The sequence below is a fragment of the Stegodyphus dumicola genome, chromosome 9 (genome assembly GCF_044657685.1).
Source record: "Stegodyphus dumicola isolate Sdum_Otavi_A_Nest chromosome 9, ASM4465768v1".
Taxonomy (NCBI): Eukaryota; Metazoa; Arthropoda; class Arachnida; order Araneae; family Eresidae; genus Stegodyphus; species Stegodyphus dumicola.
The window spans coordinates 101,088,227-101,113,952 of NC_140776.1; the positions used below are offsets into that span (position 1 = coordinate 101,088,227).

At 30.4% G+C, this 25,726-nt stretch overlaps 1 protein-coding gene across 1 annotated transcript in view; it reads right to left on the minus strand.

The window, feature by feature from the left end:
* The window catches only part of LOC118194764 (BAI1-associated protein 3-like), a 282,557-nt gene continuing 256,831 nt past the window's right edge, over positions 1-25,726 (minus strand). The window contains exons 30-33 of the mRNA XM_085823822.1: positions 21,460-21,653; positions 18,569-18,647; positions 11,763-11,847; positions 1-8,779 (exon numbers count right to left, since the gene is read on the minus strand). Coding sequence (XP_085679948.1) covers positions 11,781-11,847; positions 18,569-18,647; positions 21,460-21,653 — 340 coding nt within the window. The 3' untranslated portion in view covers positions 1-8,779; positions 11,763-11,780. The remainder of the gene's footprint in view (positions 8,780-11,762; positions 11,848-18,568; positions 18,648-21,459; positions 21,654-25,726) is intronic.

Here is a 25,726-nt window from a genome sequence, read left to right on the forward strand (position 1 = left end):
TTTTACACAATATTTACAAATATTTTATTTTCACAATAATCTCAGAAGGTATAAGTGTATGTACAGTATATATGTTTTATGTAAATATGCATTTCGTGAATTCACAAAAGACAGGCATGATAAATATAGTTATACTTTGCAGGAGATTGGCAGCATTAAGTGCAGAATAAACAGTTAAGTATTTACAAGAACCGTTGGCACCTACAACATTTAAAGCGAAGGGCACAGCAAGAGTTGGTTCAACATGAAATTTCACACAAAATAGATGACTTTAAATTACATAAAAATAGCCCTTGATTGAAATTTGATTGATTCTTAGTTTCTTTTGCATTCTGATCCTTTATAGGATAATAAGTATATCCCAAACACTTTGATCTGGGCGGCAAATTTTCTGAGCATTTCAAGTTCCATTTTATATTTTTGGAAAAAGTAAAAATTAATTCAACTTTTTCGTAAATATAAACATGGCGTAAATATAAGTTTTGCATAAATATAAATTCAAATAAAGTAAAATTAGCAGCCATAAAATGGCCTTAAATTCTTAATGTATATGATAAATTAGGAATCTCCTTGATGCAGTTTTGATGATATTTTTAACAAATAAACACTAGTTCAAACGCTATTTGTCAGGCTTAACTTTTTTTAACATCAAAAACCAGATCTATGATTTACTTTTTAGCTACTGCTAAAAATACTTGAGATTGTAAGATTATTTTAATTAATATATTAATTCTTATGTTGAAGCTTTCCTGTATTTCTGCTGTTTCTTAAGTGCAATCAATTCAATCAATTTAAAGACTGAGCCAGAGTCTAAATTTAGAGAGAGAGATTTGGTAACCTTGAGACGGAATGCACTAATCCTGTTTTCATCCGGCTGTATTGGTGAGCAAATTTTTACTTGAAGTTACGTAAGAAGGCGCATTAGCAATGGAAGCCATTCCTTAAACCTTTAATTAGGCCCGGCTGTATCATTTTTGGCATCCAAAACGATCAGTAAGCGTCCAGTTAGCGTCCCATGTAAATTAAAATATTAATTCAAAGAGGAATAACACTTGCCGTTAGCTGCCTGTGTTGCTTAGATATGGCTTAACATTTTTATTTGTAAATATCGAACAAATATTGTATTTTTGGGCAATGAGCAACAGAAGTGTGATTTTTAATATCCTTAGTTGTAAATGTCAAGGTTGAAGTAAAAATAAATATTTTAATTGCTTTTATGTGTTTGTTATCTTCAGTTTTGCTGTAGGCCTGGAGTTAAGAAACTGAAGACTCGTGGAAGAAAACAACATTTAAAGGAGTATCTTCTACTGTCATTGCTCCACTGTAGTGGATAATACTGATACAAATTATTTAATTTATTTCGTAAAATAACGTACTAATTTACAGTTTATCATTGAAATGTTTTTAAATTAAAAAGACATTTCACATTTCTGTACCTTTTTAATGGTTTAAAATTATTTCTATTTTATGCTTATACTGCTTTGAAGAAGGGTACTTTTTCAAGGGAAAGTGCTGGAATTAGGAGAACTTTGGGAATCTTTATCAATCGTATTACAAACCTTCATTAAGTAAATTACGAAGATAAGACTAAAATAATGAATTTAAATGTTTATTGGTTTAATAATCAAGTAAATGGCACACCTATGATAATCCATAGAATTTCCTAATCATCTGACATCATAGGCTTCCAATATGACAATTATACAATAGCAACGATTAGCATTATAATTTATTAGTAGTGTACTAATAATCGAAATTCCTCTAAACAACATCAAGCTTTAGATTGCAAAAGAAAACGGTTCGCTGTCAGAATTCTAAAGAATGACATAAAATATAAAATTTAGAATTTCGTCTTTTTTCCTAATTTAATAATTTAAAAACCTGCAAGTGAAAAAAATTTTAATTTTACACATTTTAAATATTATAGAATAAGTTGGAGTTTGAAGGACCTTTGAAAGTTGTGGGTCCGAAGTACATGCCCCATTTATTCTTGCGTAAATCAGTTAATCATGCCCACTAATTTACCCTCTCTGTCTATACGTTATCTACCTGGATAACCATGGTAAAGACGGCTGCAGGAGATGATCGAGTTTCCTAATTCTTTTTTGCTACTTCATTTTCCTTTGATGTGATTCGCTTAATGAAAAGCTCATAAATGAAGGCTGACATGAATTACAGTCTCAAATGAGGTGGAAAAAATAAGTGCTGTACTATGATAACCTTCTATATTGGCAAAGGAGGGGTCGGAGAGACCTCGAAGTATCTATTTTAAAATTATAGAATGTAGTACAATATAAAATCAGTTAAGAAAATTAATATGTAGAATAAAATGCTGAAACTAAGCCAACTAACTATCAAAAGCCATCATCTCAAAATTTGAAACTTTAGGTAATAGTGAAAGCTACATAAACTACTTCCTTAGAAAGAGAAGTTTCAGTTTAAGATCTTTATGCTTAATTATGTTTACTCTGTAGAGTCCACCAGATTCACTTTTGTTTTGTGAAAACTGGAATAGTAGTAACTTCACAGAAGAAGGGTTAAAAATACCCTTTATTAACTCTTTAAAATTTACAATGCGTTAACACGACGCTAACAAACTACGCCTCTTCTAGGGCGGTAACTGAAATCAGATAACGAAACTAAAAATTTGAAGATATGAAAAAGTGATAGAACTAAACTACAGGACTCAGTTAAATCCCGTTTCTTAAACTCCTGTCGAAAACTAATGGCAACAAGTAAATGCAATTAAGCCACGAGAACCAGAAATAACTCTGGGAGCAAATGCATAAACAGCAGAGGTGACGGCAGTAGCCTAACTCTTCCTCTTTCCTACCGAAACTCGATTTTTAAACTCTTTCTTCAACGTAGAATTATCATTCCTTCACGCGCGCTATCAAATTTAAATATTCTGGCACTGACAATTTAGGGAAATGAAGGCTTATAGGAAAGAATAGCAAATTAAATAAAACTGGTTATTAAAAATAAATATATATCTCTACAACTGAACTATAAAACTTAGACTTTTCAGAAAATAAGTTACAGAATTAATCAATTATAATTTAAATTATTATTTTGTAAGAAATATTAATATAATAAGTAGAAATGTATAAGAAATATTAGTATAATTTAACTTATTATTGCTTAGAAACATGAAAAAATATATTATGCAAAAATTATTTTCAAATTAATTGGATAAAATATTTTCTTTGAAAGAAACATTTTTAAATATGTTTATTTAATAAAATTCAAGTTTCTTATTAGTAAATACGAACGGTCTTTAAAAATGAACTTTGTATTTTTACTTTTCCCAAACCTAAATACATGGAACTTTAAGTGGCTCAATTATTAGGAAATCTCAAATGAGCTCTTTAGAAAACAAATCAAATAGAGTTAATTAATGAGCTGTAACTTAAACTATCGTTATCGAATAACAGGTGATTGTCCAATGAGAGGATTTTGTTCATAGATAAGAAAATAAGCATTTCATTCCAAGAATTTGAAAATATCTTTTATCTGGTTTCTGGTTGCATCGTATAGAAAATTTTCAGGCAAGGAGGGAAAACAACTGGAAGGAACAGGTAAGGGTCGAAAGACAATGATATGTCCATCTTGGTTTTGCCTAGCGGACTATCCAACACATACAAAAAACACTTTTCTGAGAATGATCTCTTAACTGTTATAGTAACTAACTTGAATGATAATGATCATTCAAGTTTATTTTATGTTATCACAGTTGAGTTACAACTTTTAGTTAAATTTAATATGAGTAAAAACATAAATTTAATTTGCTATGGAGTCTGTTTTCGTGACTGTTCTAAGAAATTCTTACACCTTTCCTACTAAAATAAGGTTTTTGAATACCTTATTAAAGCATGAAGTTTCTAGAAATATTTAATACTCCAGAATTAAATTTCTCATAACAGTTGGTTATCTCTTGTGAAAAATGTTTTAATATAAAATAGTGTAATCTTCTAAATTTGTCAACTCCAGGATTTCCTAAGCCCACCATCGGTAAGATTGGTAAGATCGCTGTTTAACGGTAGTTTGATTTGATTTTAAATCGTGCAACGATTTAAGATTTTTATAGCTTTCCTGATGTGTAGTGTGGAAACGAGTGTGTTATTTTAAAAAGGACTCCACGAAGGCATCCCTTTCCTTAGGCAGATAACTCTCACGTGTCTTAAAAATATTTTTGGAGGAATCCCTACCATTTTTAAAATCCCGAATGTTAAAAAAAATCGAAAATATACCAATATTGTATGCATTTATGCGAAACATTGAAAAGCATCACTTCATTATAATCTTGCTCATAAAAACAGATTTATTTTTTATTATTTTAAGTAAAAATAACAACGGAAATGAAAAAAAATAATAAATCAGTTCAGGCGATTAATTTTATAGGTCGCTTGGTATTAAAACATGTTTTAAATTTTTGATTTCGGTTGGCGGAGCCCTTAGAGGAATAGCATGGAACCCCAGGACACCGAGGGAATCATTTTGTGAAAATTATTTCATATATTAACTTTTAAATAATGTAATAAAATTGCGTAACCTAATATACAATTGAATTTTGTTTATGTACCTATAAAGCTTATTATTGTTAATGTAAAATTAAAGAGTGGTTATTCGTAAGCTCTGTACAATTAACATTTTCTTCTGATATAATATTTGCGTAACAAAACAGCGATTGTACAGTGTAGCGATATTTTGCAAAAGCTTTAGAAAAGGCAAAAACTCTGTTTAAACTGCAAAAGATCTTTTGCTTTATACCTATAGATGGGAGGGGCAGGCTTTCGACAAGAGATATCCAACTATAGCTAGTCTTTTCATGTAAGAATTAACAAAAAGGTTAATGAAATTAACTAATTAAACAGTTAAGAGATACGGAAATGTTCTTGAGGATATTGTGCAGATGACGAACGATACCAAGAGTTATAACATCATATAAAAACGGACACTTCGGTATATATTCATGTATATATATATATATGTAATGTATATTTATATATTCTATGCATATCATACATTTCTTTAAATAGATGCTTTAAATGCAGTAAATATAATCATTATGGAAAAATCGAAACATTTAAGCCACAGCATTATTTGGGCAAGCTCGTTTACCAATAGAGCTTTATAAAGCTTGTGCTAAGCTGATTGCATGGAAGGACTTTTGTGCAGAGCAGAAGGTTTGTTATTATTAGTTAATTAGATAGAAAAGTGTAACTGCTCCTCGGGCTAATGAACTGACGTTAAAATATTATATTTTAATTTCTATAATTCTGTAAAGTATTACTATGCCTAAGAACTGAAATAATATTAAATTAATACAAAATGCGTCTACAAAGTCTTGGGACTACATTTTATGAATAATATCCAGCAGAGCTGCTAAACGACAATTGACAACATATATTATTATGAAATCTTAACTTGCTTTACCTAAAATGTTTGTTTTTGTATAGAACGCAGTCAATCGTTTGTTTTGATGCAATAAACATCTGCTGCCATTTATTTGAAAGCTGAGAAGAGCTGAAACGCTTCGTAATAAAACATATATCGATCAAGCATTGACATAATCGAATGTTTTTCTTAGCTGTTGACAATTTCATGATGGATGCTAAAATGTTGAGGATGAACCCAGGAGTGGTCATCCTTTGCTGTTTCAAGTAGATGAGAGCATCCTGATCCACTAGATTTGGCAACTGCTTGTTACTTTCTTTTTCCTAATGTGAAGTCTCACCTCAAATATTTTAATACCAGTGAAAAGATTCAGAATACTGGAACCAAGAACAATACTTCAAATGATGAATTCTACAAGGAAATGATATACGAACACGCCAGATATTTTATAGATTTATCAGAATTGTATTGTATATTGAATGTTAATAAGTAAGAATAGTTCTGTGTTTCTTCAACTTTCGATTTTCAGAGAACTCAATCCTAAAACTTAGTAGACGCACTGTGTACGCAGTTGAATGGACAATAATTCAACTTCTAGCAAATTAATCTAGAACAAGCTTTGAATATCTATTATGTATAGGAAATATAACTGTTTTCAATAAAAGTTCATCTATTAGTAACCGTAACTGAGCCTTAAGGCAAATAGATTTGAAATATCCTCTAGAAAGGCGTTAGAAATGAACAAAGTAAATTATGTAGTTTATAATTAGAATTTTTCCTACTTTAACAGAGACCACATGGCAAAGTACTTAAGGTATTTCTTTTATTTCCCCATAAACTTAAGGGGAAACTATCAGCAAAATCTTAACAACGATCATGTAATAATTGTTAACATTACACTTGAAGTAAGTAAGAAAAAAAGCTCCTCTTAATTTCACAGAAATAATTTAAGTACTTGATTAATAATCTTCCGTACTAAATTTGGTTATGTAGCCCTTTAAATTTCCGCCAATGTCTTTGCATTTCCTCGGAAGAATGGTCTATTGTTAATGATAGTTAAAACCTCCACAAATGGATCTTATTTGCAAAGGTTACACTAAAATTAGCCTGCATGAATTAATGGAGCTATAGAAGTACATCTGGTTCAAGCTCTACAATCAGCAAATTTTTTAATCTGATACCACTTGAATTTTTCTTAAAAATCAGACCATTTAATATTCCTAATTTCTCTTCTGATCTTCCAAACTTCTCTTTTTTGATAAAGACAGGACCTGGAGCCATACTTTCAAGCGGTTATGAAATAGTAAATCCACAAACGAGGCTTAAATGGCTGATGAGCTAATATATCATTGGACTGGCTGCCCTACTAACTGCGCAAAGTCATCATCACGCGTAAAAAAAACTTACGGATGAGCGACATGACATTCATTTTGACAGTCTAGAAATAGATGAATTACTGAGGAAAGTTTCTAGAGCATTATGAATAATTTTGACGTACTGTCTTTAGAAAAACAACGGGGTTATTGATGATTATTTAAGCGTTGGATATTATATGCATATAAATTATTCCTGTAAAATTAAACAAGCATTTAGATCGTCTCTTATATTGCTTTGAAGTCTCTGACACTGATACCAGATGGAGAAACATATAATTTTTATCTCAAATAAAATATATATTTTGTTTTTATTCATTACAAATATCTCATATCTACAACCTTCGAATTAAAGGAAGAGAATCTAATTAAATATCAAGACTATATTCCTTCGAATTGCCTTTATATTAAATCAGTTTTAATATTTGCATTTCTCTTTAAATGTTCATATAAAATACTTTCATGTTCCAGTTACCTCGCTTACAATTCACAATTTTCCTATTTTTAAGCAATTCCAGTGGTTGCTGAAATTGTAATTTGTGTAGTTAGAAGGAGCTAGTTACAACAGTTTATAGAGGTAGGTGTCATGAAAAATAATAATCTGGTTTTTACTGCGCTATATATTATATATCTTAATGGAAGCACACAGTTATACATTTAAATTAGATCACAATAGTCGAAGAGCGCACATTTTTAGCAGTTGCTGATTTGGATTTCATATGAAATTATCTTAAACAAGTACTTACTTCCTTTAGATTATTTTACCAATATTTCTTATTGTTAAAACAAATGAAAATTATAAATTTGCATTTAAATTTTGAGGCAAATTGGATATGAAATCAACAAATGAAATAGCGCCAGTTTTGAGTAGAACATTTGAGCAAAACGTTGCATTTGAGCACAACGTTGAAGCTTGAAGATTTTAAAAGTTCATCTGTTGAGAAACATTAGGTTTTAATGCATTTGTAAGGAATCTCAGTCTAGATCGACGGTAAAAAAATGGGTTGTATAAAAAATCTTTAATGAAAAATATATCAATGGGTATTAAAACAATTGTTTCCCATCTTCACTGTTTTATTCAGTGTCTAGGGATTATATTCAAAAGACATATAGTATTTTTGCAACGTTGAACACTGAACGAAACATACTTCAGAAACGAGGTAGTACACCGAAAATGGTTAGTAAATTATGATACAGATATGCTTAAGGGTCGATGCAAAAGCCATTCAATTAACGATGATAGATAAGTAAGCAAGATTCCCTAGACAGTATTCCTAACGTTTTCAACCGATGCTGATATAATTAAACATGATTTACAAGATACCATTCGATAGATTGATTAAGGAAATTGTATTTCTGTGTAAGGTACCGGTTCTTGAAAAAAAATTGTCAGTATTCAGAAAATATTGCATGCTGTAATAGTGCATAAGCTTACATTTCACCCAAAACTGGCACTATTAAAAATTTTTCATAGTAATAATAAAAGCATAATCGAAGTATATAAGGTAAATAATAGTTAAAATAATAAATTTTTACAACACATATAAAATATACGTATTCTATATTTGGCAATGCTGTTAGGAAGCTTGAAATATTACTGGAAAATTAGTAGCTATGTGATTAGGCAAGAAAGTAAATGAAAGAAAAAAATGTCACTAGTTTATGCTAGCTAATAAAGAAATATCAGCCCTTTTAATTTCTAAATGTCTCTTGGTGTAAATATTAAGCGCAGACTGTTAGACTTTAAGCTTGCTAAAGACTAGGAAAGAGACTTAATTCCCACTGTTAAATTTGAAAGATCCTTAGTGTTAAGCTGTAATTTAATAAAAGCGTGGAATATATTAGAAATAAATTAATATAAAATGGAAGTGTTTCTTCACGCAAATATCATTAGTTTAATCCACGCTTTCCGAATTGTTTTTGATCCAAAATCACCACATTGTGGATTAACTATTCCATGAAATCTTATCTTCTCAAAATCAGGATATCTGCAATTTGATGTGTGATTCCTAAATACAAATGAAAAGAATAAAAAACAAAACGAATAAATAAATTAATACGCAAAAATACATTATAAAGGCAAAACAATAAGAGAAAAGTCCATAAGCAAAAGAAAATCGAATTTTATAAAAACGAAACTTAACGTAAAATAAAATAAAATAAAGAATTAATTTTATAATATTAAATCAAAATCTTGTGATAATTTCAAGCAACTCATCTTGACAATTTCCGAAAAAAATTAGGAAAATATTCGGGTAATGATTTATATTAATTTATAAATAGACCAATTTTAATAAATAGTTTGGAAATACATTTTGAACATTCAAAGTTGAACTTAACTTTTAAATATATGAATTTAATAGAGTTATGTGTATCATAAATTTATCAGTCGAGAAAAGCTATTCCCTAGAGGGAAGAAACTTATTAAAATTTAAAAAGAACTTGTCATATGAGCTTTTATTTTCCTTCAATCTTTGATCTTTGATCTTGTTGGCTTTAGCAGCGCCGCTTTTTTTTAATGCCTGACTTGAAGGTGTGCCCTTAGGCGTTGGTTATTGAGTTTCTAAGGCGAAAATCTCCATGCCATAGAGGAGAAACAAAAACAAGTACTTAAGTACGTAATTTGGAAAATTAGTCGAAGAGCCGTTGAAGCTGTGATGTAAATAAAACTAAAGGTGAAAGTAGATTGGCCGGATCCTTACACGTGAGTAGTCACCCACTCAAAGCACAGATCCCGGTGTTTTTCCTTCAAGAAAATTCAGAAATTAATTATTGAAATAAAGTGCATTTCTAATCATTAGTTCTTAAAATATTCACAACCAAAACAGTTGCAATTTTAGGTAAATTTATGCAGCCAGCGTATTGTAGGAGATAAAAAGTAGTTTTGAAAAATGAATAATATTTCCATTTTTTTATAAATTATATGTACGAATTTGGAAATAGTAGACTGAAATGAAAGGTAAACCTTTATTCTGTTATTTTATAATTTTATTTTTTGGCTGTGAAAATGTTGAAAAATTACTCTGCGTATCTAGATTGATCCAAAAGTCTAAACATTTTGAGATCTTCTAATATTTTAAACGATCTGAAGCCCTAATGTTTTGAAACTATCTTATGTCTAAACATTCTGAAACCTTCAAATACATATATTTATACAATTTTTTAAACATTTACATACAATGCCTTTCAGTGAGTTTAGAGTGTATGGTAATGTAATTAAAATAGTACTTCCTTTATAACCCTGGGGCTAACTATTTAAAATTTCAATCGTTTAGTATTAAATAAATTAAAATATTTTATACTAAATTTAATTTTTAATTTTAAAGCCTTATTTTAAAATATAATTCTTTAAATTTTATTTTCAATGGAATTTATTTCGAACTTAGTTTGTTATTTTTTATTTAAATATGCAAAATAGAGTACAATTACTTGCATCCTTTTACAAATTTTTAATGTTGTTTCTAAAGATCTTTCATTAATCAAAAGATGTTCATCCTTAATTTTGAAAAAAAAATCCAATTTCTAAGTAATTGACGCTATTATTTTAAAAGAATTAGAAAAAAGTGGACTGGTGGTTTTTTTCCTGTTCTAAGCTATTTTCTTTACCATTGTATGTACAAACTGTAAAAGAAAGATAAATGAAAAATAGACCGTAACTTAGCAGCCTTTCTCACCACCTTTTTAAATGGCTAATTCACCTAGAGATCTATCTAACCATTATGATGATAGCAAGTGGTACGTGGCCAATCGAGAGGCATTGAAAAGAATCAATAACAAAATGCCATCACTATACTTAAAACAAGACTGATAGCTTACGTTTCTAGTTCAAATTGGCAAAATAAGTGCATTCAGTACACATTTCGTTTTAAAAATAAGGGAAAAAATTTGTTTTTGAGAGAGAAGACAGTTGCCAGAAAGATTAATTCCAACTTCCTAAGTGGAAAAATCTCAAAAGATGAAACGCTTTGTGCTAGAAAATTTGACATTAGCGAAATCAATAAATATATGGAACTTTGCGAAATAAATATCTTAAGCTGAAAAATTTTCTAAAGGATTTTACTGCAGTTATAATCCCTACAGAAACGTTGCTTCACACTGTCCATACAATCTTTGCGCTCCTTCTCTCAGCGCTTTATAAAAATCAAGTTGTTTTCAGGGGAAAAAATGAGACGCTAAACTTTTGCCGTAAAACGAGCATCCCAAACAATTTTAAGGGAAGCAAAATTCTAAACTGAATTAATTACCATTTGGACAAAACTTACAGGCATTGACATTGGCTTGATCAGTATTCACATGAGCTATTTTGTGTTCTACTGCAGATGGAGCGCCGTCAGAGATACAAAATTGTAACTAGAAGGAAAAATATGAGCCTCTTATGTTTTAAATTTATCTCCCAACGACGTTATTTTACAAACTAACTGAAATACAGATTTCTGAAGTTGGGTGAGATTCGGTGGCATTTCGGTTGGCAATCTCTATCTCGCTAGTCAGAGTTGTTAATATTGTATCACTGATGCCTCGATATATTTAAAAATGGTAAATAACCTATGTTTGGCTAACCAAGGTGTGTGCGGTGGAAAAAAAGCATCATATCATAAAGTCACAATGCATTCTGACCTGTGCTGTTGATATTTGGATCCATTTTCGGGTGAAAGCATTGATTGGTCGCTAAGCCGCTCCACAATAGGCGAAATATCACTAGACGTAGTCTCCGTTTAGGGGCTCCAGCGAATTTTGTAGCTTTCTTTAAAATGGGAGGCTGTAGGACCATTTCTGGGCCCCTAGATGGTACCTTGGGCAGGGTGATATACCGAATCTCCCAATGCATTAAAAACTTTTTAAATTGCAAAAAACGTGTACAGGAGAACTTAAGCTTGAACAAGAAATGACCTCAATTCGGCATTCATTTGTGACTAACAGCTTATACCATAAATTAATATGTTACAACATCCACTATTTATCATATGAAGGTATCATTTCTCACATATTTACCCGTTATTCTTGAACTTCCTAATCCGAATCACAGTGCTTATCTCTTATTAACATTGTGAAACATCCGCCTTTGCTTTCTTTATTCCTGTTAATAGAGTTAATCAATAAAAATATATAAGAAAACTAAAAATATTTATAGATTACCTATTTTCTTAATAATATTCAGGGATACATATCATTCAAAAACAAAAGTACATACGCTTTTCTTTTAAAAATGCCTTAAGTTTTATTAAATTTAATTCTACAAATTATAAGGTACAGTATTTAATATAATAAGCAGTATTAGTTAAACTCTTGTAAAAATGCATGCTCAACACAGATAAATTACTCGTGAAAGATGTTTTCATGTATAATGTTTCTTGTATTGATTCCAAATGGAAATTTTTGTTATCCCTCATTGGAATGTCGGAAAGTGATGTTTTGATATATTGCCTATTTAATTTGACGTTAACTGTAACTCAGAATCACAGAAATCTTCAAAAGTAAAAAATACAGTTTGTGCAAAAATGTTAAAACTTTTAATATCTTTAGCACATTTAAAATACTTAAAGTCATCGTGTGAAATCTTGTGAAGCAATAAATCATTATTTTTAATTGTATGACTTAACATTTTATACTTAAAAATATCTTAACTATCCAATAAAAGATATTTTTTGAAAAGGCCCAGCGATGCAATATAAATGAATCGATGCATAAATGAATGAAATAAATGTAAAGGATTTTATAACGTTTAAAGCTCTGGTTCAGAAATTTGTTGCATGAATTAATGAGGCTCATGTTTAAAATCAAAATCTGAAAACAGATCATGACAGAATTTTTTAGCAAAAATGCACGTATCTTGTACACTTAAAATTGCTCATTTTCTTAAAGATTTTTGTTTTACACATTTTACATTTTTACGCTTTTCAAATATTTATTGATTAAACCAGATATAGAATTATACCATGAAAATTAAAGAAAATGTTTTCTAAAATTTGTATTTTTTATATTTTCTTTATGAGGTATGCAAATATGAGAAACACTTAAAGTGCATAAGAACAGCTCTATTTCTTTCGATGATTTCTATAAACTCTGTGTTATTTTAATATTATAAGAAAAGAATAAATTTTTCATTTAATCTTACATAAAATAAAAACATACAGTTCATTTTGAACCGTTTTCCGTGAATATCTGCGTGTGAAACTATAGTAAATGCAAATATATAATTATTAAGGAATTCAGGTTTCTAGATTTAAAATGTTTTATTTAATATATAGCTTCATCTAACAAGTAATAATACCGTAAATATGTGCAAAAATTTTTTGTTGATATTTATATGAAACTGAGAGCTGAGGTAAAGCTTGCACTGTATTAATTTATAAAATTCACATTCATTTGTGGAAAATACGAAAGATAAATCAGTGATTATGAACAAATTGATTATTATTATCAGCGGTGGAACGAATCCTAAATTTTTTCGAGTCCGCCATCTTAAAAGAGGTCCCAAATCTAACATCGAATCTCTCAAATGTCTTGTTGTATAAATAGATAAAAAAGCCCGAATTTTATATTAAAAATGTTTAATCTAAACAAAACTTGTTATATACGTGTAAGTAAAACCTAAATTAAGTACACAGTTTCAAAAATATGCCTTCATTTATCAAGAAGATAGAAATGAAACAAATAACTGAAACTGCTGAACTGTGAAGTTCATTTTCTCGGTTCTCAACCTTTTGACTAACGCGTACCATCTAAAGAAAAATTGGAAACTTTAGTACCACCACTACAAAGTACTACTACCACCACCACTCTTCAACACAGCTCAGAGTGTTAGAGTCACGAGCGTTAGAGAAAAAGCTCAGTCAGGATGTTGGGGTTTTAATTTTTGAATTTAGAAGTTAAAAATACTTTGCTTCTTTGCGTACCGCTTATTTTTCTCTTGCGTACCACTTAAAATCCCCTGCTCTATATAATTATTAATCAATGTAATCTACATAAAAATAAAAAATTCAAGATTCTTCACAGACCTTTCAAACCAAAGCAAAGGATTTAAAGGATTCTAGAGAAATTGCAACAATTGTAGGCTTCTACTGAACTTATAAAAAATCTTTCAAAATTTTAGAACTTAATGTTTGGTAAGTTTTAGATTAATATTGAGAAATAAAATTTCGGATGACCAAAAACATTAGAAGATTCTGCTTTTTTCCTTATCTCGAATTTTTTCCACGATTCACGGGATTTGCCTATTTAAACGTCCTTCCTATAATAACAAGATACTGCAATTTTTTAACTAAAACTTTGATATTAGATCGCATATTGAGTAAAGATTTTAAAAATATTATTTTCATGTTTACTGCTCAGGGAACTTAAAATTTGGTATAGGTTTCTAAATATTTTAAAGGCCGTAAGTTCCATTTTGTAATATTTTAGGAGCAATAAAATTTTGTACCGCTTAAAGGTATTATAAATTTGCATATTAAATATTTTAATTAGCATATTATCATAGAATTATGCCAGAAATGGTTCCATTTCCTTTTTTGTTTCTTGTTAATATAAAATTAAAATATTCTTTTAAATTCAGAAATAGATTCTGGGAAATTTTCATTATCGGTAAAAGATCAGAAAAATGATATACTCTCATGTGACCATGAAAACCGTTTTAGTTTTATTATTAAGCTCAAATGCATTAATACTGAAAATTAAATAAAATTCTCAGAATAAGAAATACGCAGTGAGAATGCAGCAGCATATATTTTTGCTAAAGCAAAGATGAAAACAGTTTTCGGTTATTTTATTCAAAAATTACGCGCTGATATTTAATTTTGTTCATTAAAATTAAAACAATCTTCCATTAGTTGAATCGCTATTTGTCAAAACATACCAAGCAAATAATTCCTTTCGGATTCCCTTTCAGGGTAAGAAGGCCATTTCATTAAATATGTCATTTCTCTAAACGCATCTTCTTTCATGATTTAAATCCTGTTACTACTTTTTAAATTTAGAACGTTATGGGTCTTGAACCGAAAGATACAAAAGCCTCTGCGGAAGTTTCAAAACGAATTAGAGCTAGAAACATTACGATGGATTTTGGCATTAGGCCAAAACAAGCTTTGTGCTCCGACATTCATGGAATAATTTCAAGATTTATTCAACTTTTATGGAATCCCTTAAGATCACGTCTGTTTTATTATCTGTAAGGTAAAGGATAAAGTACCTTGTAGAGTCAGTGAATGATATAAAAGTATTCTTGTAATGTAGGTACTTTTAAGTTTCTATTTTCCAAGGAAATTTGTGAGGACACCAAGAGACATTTAGCGAATTAAAAAGAATGTTAATTGATCTTTAAATCGTTCTCATGCACTATTGGAACAGCGTACACGAAATTTTAGGCAACATTTTTAATTGACATACATATTTTTAACAATCAATTTCCTAAAACTTTCGCAATCTTTAAACACTTCAATACAATGTGATAGTTTGCTTAATATTATAGTGAAAACACCGACTGTTTAGAAATAAATCATTCTATATTCAGCAAATAAATATCTTCTGCGTAAGGTTTATTAGCAGCAGTTAAATCCCTAGGGCGTATGCTGAAAAATATTTAATAGACAAAATTATGTTTTAGTCAGTTCTAAATAAACCATGCTACAGCAGATTTTGAAATTGATAATATCTTAGAATGGCAGCATTTCGCAGTTATTATAAATGCATATTCAATAACTAGAATACGTTCTAGAATTACCAAACGTTTGAATACAAGGTACTTTTCCATTATACACCTGCCACTCATTTTGGCGGCACTACTGTAATAATATGTGTGTGTGTTTACTTTTTATTTTTTACACGTACACACATACACACATAGTCCCCAGATTGTGTTATGTTTGGTTTCGCTGTGCCAAAATGCGTGGTAGGTTCATAACGGAAACGTACCGAATACAATTCTTAGCAACTATTATTTTGAAATTTTGCTGACTAACAATTTATTTTGGAATTATCGTGACTGCAGTTTTCAACAAAAGATAATTTATTTAAATAAAGCAAAATTTTGTATAACTGAATAAATCAAAATTGATTTCCTATGTTTTTAAATATCATGCGGATAGAGATTACTCTAGATACAACTGAACCACAGAGTCTGATCGTACAACCCATCAAATTTTCTAGCTAGCAGAGTCCAATAAACATTCGCAACAGCCCTATAAAAATATGCTAATAATTGTATACAGAATTTAATAAGTATTATTGAGCATGGTATAACTTAGAGTATTCTTGCGTATGATAAAATTACCATTTAAGTCTGAAATATCTTTGCACTTGTAATTTGACTGCTGTTGTTCGTTAGTATAATGCCAATTGAAAGTTAAGTATCAAATATATTGAAATGGAATTTATGTTCTCTAAACTCTTGGTATGTCTTTTCAAAAGTCTATAATTAAACTAGTACTCAGTGTCGTATTTTTATGTGTAATGTTTACAATGACTTCCAGATAGAAATTTAGAGTGAATCTTGTTATTTCTTTTAGATTCAGAATACTGAAATTTCAAATTCTACATTTATTAAAATATTTATTGGCTGCTTTTGACATTAATAACGCATATCCAGTTCATTAAAGTAAGCGGTTACATCCACTAAAAATTATCCGATTAGTTCTCATTTTACAAATTCAAGACCGCATGTTCTCATATTTGTCGCTCATCGTTTAGCAATAGGTAAGGGTAAATATTTTCACAGCGCATTTTCGAGAATATTTTCGCAGATTTTAGTGGGTTGTCTTAAGATTTTATGAAAATAAAATTTTTGAACGAACATGCAATAAATCCACTTACTTCGAAGATTGTTTTCTTGTTATTTCGTAATTTCTATTACGTTTGTTAAGGTACATTTACATATAAGAATTTTTAAGTTACATCCCCTTAGAATTTTTATAAGAAACGACGTCACAGAGTAATTCTAATCCAAAATCCAACCTTGAAAACAGAACTTTGCATAACTTCAAATTATGATTAAATCTGATATCTAATGCATATGATATCTGAAAAAATATTAAAAGAAATAAAAGAAGTAAACACATAATTTTTTAAATATTTGAATTGTCTAGTTAATGAATATGATATTTATGAATGCAAGTTAATTATCTTACAAATATTTGAATATTTTTGGACAAAATGTTACATTAAGTTGTGTTCCATATCTTTTTAATGCCGACAAACGTTCTCGAATATCTCTTTTTGAAAAACGTGATAATTATATAGAAAACTTGTGTAAGTGTAAAATTGTTGTCGAATTACATGATACATTTAACCTAAATTAACGGTGTTAAATTGGAATCCAAAATCTCTTTGGTTCATAAAAATACATTTCAGTTTAAAAATGTGTAATATATTTTTTTAGTTACATAGTAATTAGATCGATCATTATTTCCTTTCTGGCATGCAAAGTCCTCGGCTAATATTTATCATTGTTTACGAAATATCTTGTGGAACTGTACAAACCCACATCCTCGAGAGTTTCACGAATTTTCACTATAATGCATCTCTCTGAAATAAAAGTACTGCTCTGTCTATGGATATGAGCTGTTAAAACGAACTTGGAGTGTTACGGGCTGGAAACTACCCATTTATTAAAAACCAAGATGCGTATCGTAATTAAAATTACTTTTATGTAAAAATAGCAAAATTGAATTGGAAAAGTTGATTTTAATATTTGGTTTTAACAATACAGCTTCCTAAATAGTGCGAGATCAAAATAATAGTTTGCCTAGAGCTGTTACTATCATTTCAGCTAAATTTACCTATTCACCACAAGCATTTAATAGAATGGTTTTGCCCAAAGCTTTAAAGGTTTAACTAAAAAGCTTTGTTAAATTTTAAAAAATACAAATGTATCTTCAGACCGTAGAATCACAATTTAGTGACATAACAATATTCTCATGGTTATTTTACTAAAGAGAGTAGAATAATTAAATCTGATATCTAATGCTCATACTTGAAAATTTGTAAATGAACAAAAAAATAAATACATGCTCATTTTTTAAATTGCTTATTATCTAACTTATAACTATAGTAAACTCATAATTATCAGTATGCAAATAATTACCTATTAAATTTTGGAGTTTTTGAATGAAAACTGTAGTCACTTTAATTCCAAATTATCCAATAATTAGATTAATGCTATCAAACTAACATACATATTGAGAGAAAATAAATCTTTAACTTAAAACTGCATCTCTCACAATACTTGAATAACGTGATAGCTATATTTAGTGAATAAAAAAAACAATGTAATAATAAAATCTTCCGGAAAAAGGGAACAAAAGATAAATTTTTATAATAATACTTTTTATAAAAAAGATGATTATATATTTTGGCACTCAGTGATTTCTATCCATTATATTATTTTTTATAGTTACGTTGAATAGTATTTACTAATATGCAGCATTTATGAGTCGTCCTTTATGTTTACTAACACTGTTTTAAAATTAAAAGCTTATTTTTGAGAGATAATTTACTGAATAACTTTATGAATGACTAGCACACATTTCAGCACATATTTTGAGTGCTACACAGAGCACTCGGACGAACGTAAAGATGTCATACATGAGGTATGGTGCAGGTGATATTTACAGGTAAATACAAGGAAACGATGTGCTCAAAATACTGGAATTTCGACAGAAATAGATGTTCCCTCTTCAGGATGTATAAATGGGATGTTATTTTTTATGCATTGACTAGAATCTTCACCTCTCCTTCCATATGAAATTTATCCTTATAATCAATAAATGTTCATAATTTAAAGCCTAGCATCATAAGCATATTTTTACCGCCTGTGCTTCAAATTCTTGACAAAATCCTGAGCGTCTTTATCCCAACTTCTTGCTGCTAGAGCTAACAGGATTTCATCTGAAAAGGAAAAATGAAATATATTTAGAGCATTATGAAAATCTGTGCTCTTTGACCATATTTGTTATTTAATAAGAAGAGATTCCGGTATTATTTATAGTAACAGGAAAAGGTGTACTTTTGTCATTTAAAGTTATTAATCATAGTTTTATTACATAATCTGTTACAATTATTGAATATTGCTTATCGCTTACGATGAAAATTATAGGATTTCTCAATCACAGTAATCACGAAACCTTCAGGGAAAATTAGTAAATGCGCGTTCAAAACTTCAGATGCAACACTTCAGCATATTGCATTTACTCGCAATCCTTCCCTCCGGAACAAGATCACGTGTAAAGTAGCGCGCGTGCTTGCATTACTTTGAGCTTTAAATTGGTGAACATAATCTATCTAAATGGTATGCCAACATAAATTGGTATCTATGAGGTTTGTCAAACATTCTATCATCAACAAAACCGTGTTATTCGCTTTCTGGAACTTGACATATTTATGCAACTTATTTCAAGAGATATGACGATTTGCTTGACTTTGTTCGATGCTGTCATATACTGGTCGCAGACAGTAAATTGTGATATGTTAGTCGCTGGCTGTATATACTCCTGGTAGCCTGGCAAAAATAGATTTCTTTTCAACGCATCTCTGCCTGGAAATAAGGGCTGCGATTGCAGCAGAGAGGTCTTAAGAGAACTTTAGCTGTCATTTTTATGTGCCAGCTAGATTTCTCTTAAAGCGTATCATATATGATTCGCTTCAATTTCTCTCCGTGCGTCCAACATATCAAGTATGATGCAGGATTGAAGTATCACTGCTAGCCCACCGTATATTATGCTCGATACACTGAAACGGAACGTCTTATTTAAAATTTTAAATGCACATAAATTACGTCAGAATGCTACGAAACCTCACTGAACGAAATCTGTCGAGTTTTAGCCTTGTTATTGCGAATATTATTTTTTATTTTATTCTACGAATGTGAAACGCGCGATGCTTACAACACCAGTTCAGAATTTAGTTAAGTTTCAACCTCTAGCAGACCACATCTGGGCTTGTACACATACACCGGCGATGGTCCGAATATATAAGAATAAACCAAATATTCGGTCTTTCACTGACATATTTGATATGTGTTGACAATTCGCTGGTCTGGTATGGTCCGAATATGTAAGAATAATTCCGAATATATAATTGAAAATCCTAAAAAATATATTTATTCCGAATATATGATTGACATTCACTGGTATGGTCCGAATATATAAGAATAAACCAAATATTCGGTCTTTCACCTACATATTTGGTATGTGCTGACATTCTCGGTCTTTCACGCTAACATATATATTTTATATGATGTATTCCTTACTACATGTTATAGCTTTATGTCAAATAAACCAGTACATGGTATTTATACATGAATGATGCGAATTTAAAAATTAATAATAAATCTATATATTATCTTACCTGTGATAAAACCTACACAATAAGCATTGAAAATTGTCCAAATTTCTCCTGTGCTACCTGCTGTTTGCTTTTCATGATTACAGCGCAGTCTCAGCGTCAGTTTCCAACATGGTATCGCAACAAGAAACGCTTGTTTTGTGTGCTCCGTTTTGATGTGTCCAGATCTGTGGTTTCAGTTCAGCGTGACTTTTGAGCACTTTTTCTGTTCGGTGTCCCGCAAGAAAGTGCATGATTCATTTTTCTTCAACAAAAGATAGTATGATCTTTGACTCATTTCTAAATACATTAGAAACTTGGTTGTTACATCAGCTGAACACGATTTATGATGATTAACTTTGCAACTGGACGGTGCTTTGCCCCATTTTCCCAGGTATGTACGAGAGTTTTAATCGTGTTCTTCACCAACGCTGATTTGGACAAGCTGGAACATCAGACAACAGTCTTTTCCCCTGGCAGTCCAGGTCTCCGGATTTAACTCCATGTGATTTCTTTTTTTGGGGGCTTGTTAAAGACCGAGCTTATGTACCACTAGTTCCAGTGTCCCTTGAGAAAGTTTGTGACTGAATAAAGCATGCACTGCAAATTGTCAAGGCGGACATATTACACCGAGTATAGAAGGAATTTGATTACCGTGTAGACGTCTGTCGTGTGACCAAGGGTGCACATATTTAAGAATTGTGATTAATGCATCAAAAACTTAGGCAGGTGTCGATGCATATACGGTAAGGTTTGCCCATATAAAGTAACACAGAGATTTATTATTAATTTTTAAAACCACATCATTCATTTATAAACACCCTGTATTATTCGGCTATAGACTCTCATTCGATTCCTTGATCATCATTGGACCCCATTTAAAATTTCATCGACCTCTTCATCCCTAATAGGGTAAGGAGGGCTCTCCTTACCCTATTAGGGATCCCTAGTTTAAATGATTGTGAAAACATAATTTATATGAAATAAGTTAATTTTCGGATTTTTTTATAACGTACTAGTTCTATAGAAGAATTTTACAGATTGAGAAATCAGCCCATATTCTATACATCAAATTTTAACATCATCAAAATTTAAATTATTGCAAAACTTGTAACTTTGTAAATTTGTATTTGTAATTTTAGTTTTGGATATAAGTGTATCTAACTTTTCAAAATTTTAATAATTCCATTCAATTCCTCCGAGGCACATCGGAATGCTCTTTCCTATTTTACTAAATTTCAGTTCTCGGGTGGGCAATTTTGGCATGCATTCTTCTGACCTATCATATTTTGGAATGAATGCAACATCTGGAAACAAAATTCTAACATTATTAATGAAGCAAAAATTTATTAAAAAGAAAAAAAAAATTTCTACTCACTCTTGTCATTGGGATGCATCAAACAGAGTTCTGTTGGTTTGACGTCTTTCATTTCGTCGCCGGAAATTTCGACAACGTTGCAGAGAGAGAGGAAGGCCTCCCCTTCGAAATCATTTTTTGTCACCATGTCGTGATCCATGACACTAAAACACAGTCCAGCACCTTCACGATTGAGCTGCTCGTAAGGGACGTGACTAGAAAAAATGCAAATGCAGTGCATTAACAACAGTTTATCAGACTTGATACTCTCAATTCCTTGTCTAAATTAAGTAATTAACTATTCTTAGTTGAGAATCAGTAGCAATCCATGCAAAATTCTAAACGAAACTAAATGGATGAAGGAAATCTTATGTGAAACTGGAGAATCCTAAATAATATATGTACATTCCAAACGGAATGCATGTATGTGTATTCCATGTGAATAAATTATATGTGTTTTTCTTGTAAAATTACATTAATCTCCCGATAAACTGAGGGGCGTATTGATTGAAGATTAGCCAAGCTTTGCTCAAAAAAATTTAATTTGTTGGACAACAGTGGGAAGAGTGAATGGCAAACAGATGATGTCATCGTATTTGGGAGTTGTTCTTGCCCACTGTTAGTATGTACAGTGTGCAAATTAATTGGGGAAAAGCCATTTTTTATAATTTATATAAATACTTTCATATACAGTGAAAATAATGAAATTAACAAGAAATATGTCGTTCTTTAGCAGAAATGGCCTTTAGGATGCACTTAGGCATTAACTCTACTATTCTTGTGCATATATGGTTTTACTTCTTTATGATAGAACCACACTTTTTTAGCTTTAATTATCAGGCGATCTTTTGTCATACAATCCATTTTGCTAAAATGTTTGAGAATGTGTCACATGTTTACGTGTGGATTTAAGTCTGGTGAAGTTCCTGATCAGTCTAGCACACTAAATTTATTTTACGACATAAAATCTTCTGACAGATTTTGAATTGTGGCATGGAGCCAAGTCATGTTCAAATGTCCCTACAAGGATTTTCGTAAATGGCAAAATCCTAAGTTTTGAATTTCTATATACTTCGACGAATTCCTCATTTCATTAATAGAAACTAGACTTTCAGTAACTGAAAAAAATCACAAAATATTTGTTTTTGAAGGTATTTTGCAATTTGTTGGATATGTTGAAATCCTATTGATTCACTTTTTTTCTGTCTAACAGTGTTAGATGTGTAACTATGAACAAATAAATGGGTTTAATTGGACCGACAATAATCGATTTTGCTTCATTTGACGTATCAAAAGCTCTTTTTAGTTGGCTTTCTAGCCTTCAGACCAGCAGTGGGAAATCTATGTCACGCATATAGAGGATGAGTATTGCTACTAATAGACAAACGTTCTCTTTCTAGTTTTTGTGGAATTAATTATGCTATTTTGGAGTAGGAATCTATCAGATTTTGGAATTGGTTTCCTTTTTCTTTCATATGTGTCCTTCCTTTCTGGAGAAAATGTTCAGGTTTTCTATTCTGTCCGTTCAGAATTCGAGAAACGCTTGATTATGGAAGCACGGAGCCGTATCTTACAGTCATGGGTATGTGACTGTTAAGTGCGATAACCTCTGCTCTCGAGCGTTATATACATTTTTACTACACTTAAATGAAAGAATATAAAACGTATTTAAAATCTATTCAAAAGTAGCTTCCTTTCCACAAAGAAATAAGCTTAAAGATACTATAAAAATCCTAACTTATTGTCTACGGCAGTTATATGTAGTCGAAAGCAGACATTCAGATAACATTAAAGTAGATAAAATTGCTTTGAGAGACCTGCTGGCGCCGGCTGCCAGCCAACTTAAAACTATCTGAAAAACTCACCTTGTCCCAATTAATTTGTCCACTATAGTAATACTATAATAATTATATTGTATGTAATTTAGAACATATACATATCGTTAATTGCTCAATCTTAAAAATAAAACGAGTACACAAGTATAAATCTTCTGTTTCCGATTGATTCAATTCAAAATATAACAGAAAGGAAAATAGAAACATTATTCGTTTACATTGAAATGAATTTTGATAAATTTTAGAATACCTAGTCTGAGAGATTCCTGTGCGTGTGTTATTTTTAAAAATATCTTGGAGTAAACTATAACTTTGAGCAAATAATGGACGTCTTTTCTAATATTACCTCAGTAAATCGAGAACTGACTTTATGAATCTGATTTATGAGCTCGATAACGCTTGACATACTACGCTGATCCCTAGAAAAAAATCAACTACTATACACAAGGTGATCCAAAAGTCGCGCACATCAAACTTTCAAAAATTGCGGAAACTCCAGATCGCATATTAATAGCAATCTGCTTAAAAAATGACTACTTTATAACGTTATAAATAATATATCATTTGATATTTGAGTGCGCTATTAGCTTTGAAAACTTTTTGTTTTTCAAGATGGAAATACGCAGAAAGAAATTTTATGATAAACTGCAAATGAAATTTTTAGTGATATATTACTTGCATCAATATAAGCGTATCATTCATTGTAGTGTTTGCTAATAATGTTAATTTTGGAATTTCTGTATTTTTTAAAAATTTGATGTGCGTTTAGGACACCCAGTATATCAGAGCATGTAAAAAACTACATGTTTTGACAAAAGAAAATGACAAAAAAATTAAATGCTGCTATATTTCTCAGTAAACAGAAAAACCTGATGCAATCTGAACTTCTCTCACGACTTTAAGCACTCCTCTCACATGTCCTTACGGTGCAGCAATCAGCATATGCAGCTAGTAACTGAATGTATTTGGGTGAAATTCCTGGCAAGGAATAAGTTTCATGCTTTCCGTTTAAAAAAAAAACCTGATAGTTCCTAAAAACCTCAAATGTTTTGCTATAATTAAAAAACACAGATAAAAAACCTTATAATTTTTACAAATATTGTAGATGATACGTGTATATCCAGCATGATGAAAAACATTGCACATTTTGGATTACGTTAGATTCAATCAAAGGCAAAAATTATCTGTCTAAATAAAGGAACATTCAAATGTCGTAAAAAAAAATTCCTAGAATTTTTAATAATGGTACCATTTTTAATATCCTTTGATTCAGATTTTAATGTCACAACAGAGAGTTTGTTAAGGTTTTTTATGTTCTCGCTGAGTATCGAAGATTAGCAGCCCTCTCTTGGAGTCATTCCTGCTAAAGCAATATTTTATCTTTTTAGTTTGCATCGCTTTCTCAGCACCTACGCAACATGCGAATTCAAGAGAAAAATTAGAAAGTATTTAAAGAACATTTTTTAGGATTCCTGATACAGTGTTAAGTGTTCGCTGATACTTTCCCTCTCCTCTCAGTTCACCATATCGATGCTCAGTTTCCTCACTGAGATTACATAAAAATCTTTTATCAGTCTCTTTATTATTAATATCTTATGTGTTTAACATAATTTATTAAATATCACGTTTTTCATACATAAAATTCAACAGCAAAATCACAAAAAATTTAAAGTAAGGTTTTCCACACATATTTTTCATTAGTTATATTTTGTCTTTAAAATCTTGTGCGACCAGCTGAGTAAAATAGTTATCATAAGAAAGAAAAAGTGTATGTAAAAATATTAATTGCTCCAGCTAGTGCAATTTCATAAAAATATTTAATATTTCTGTTTAAATATCTCATGATTTTAATGCATTTTTATTTAAATCAATCATATTAAAAAGTAGAAAAATGTTAACTATGTTTATTGATTTTAAATTGCTCATTTTGTTACTCAGTAAACTTTCGCATTAAATCTAAAAGTTAAATAGCTTACGTTTACTAAATAACAATACCCTGGGGCTTGGAAAATAAAAATATTTTATTTCTGTCAGTGGAAACAGTTTGCTTAGAAACAGTTGATTAAAATTCTTCGTTGATGAAAATTGAAAGATTACATTTACATTTAAATTACCATTAGTCTGGTGAGCTGAAAAACAAATTATTTTGAACAGTGTTACCACTTTTCACTTTCAAACCACTGAGTTTGTTAATGAAAAAATGCATTACATTTGCACAGAAAAGGAGCGGAAAATTTTGAAATTATAACTTGGGCTTCGAGGATACGTGTGGTGGATTACGTGTCTGCAGGTCCCATCGTTTTTTCACAGTGGAAGGTACATGCATACAGATTCTTCAATGTTGGCACAAAGAGGCAATTTGCCCAGAAGGGCTATTAATTTCGTTTTTGGCATTTTGCGACGATTCACTATTAATGTCGGTTCTTTTCAAATTATTGCCACCAAATATTAGA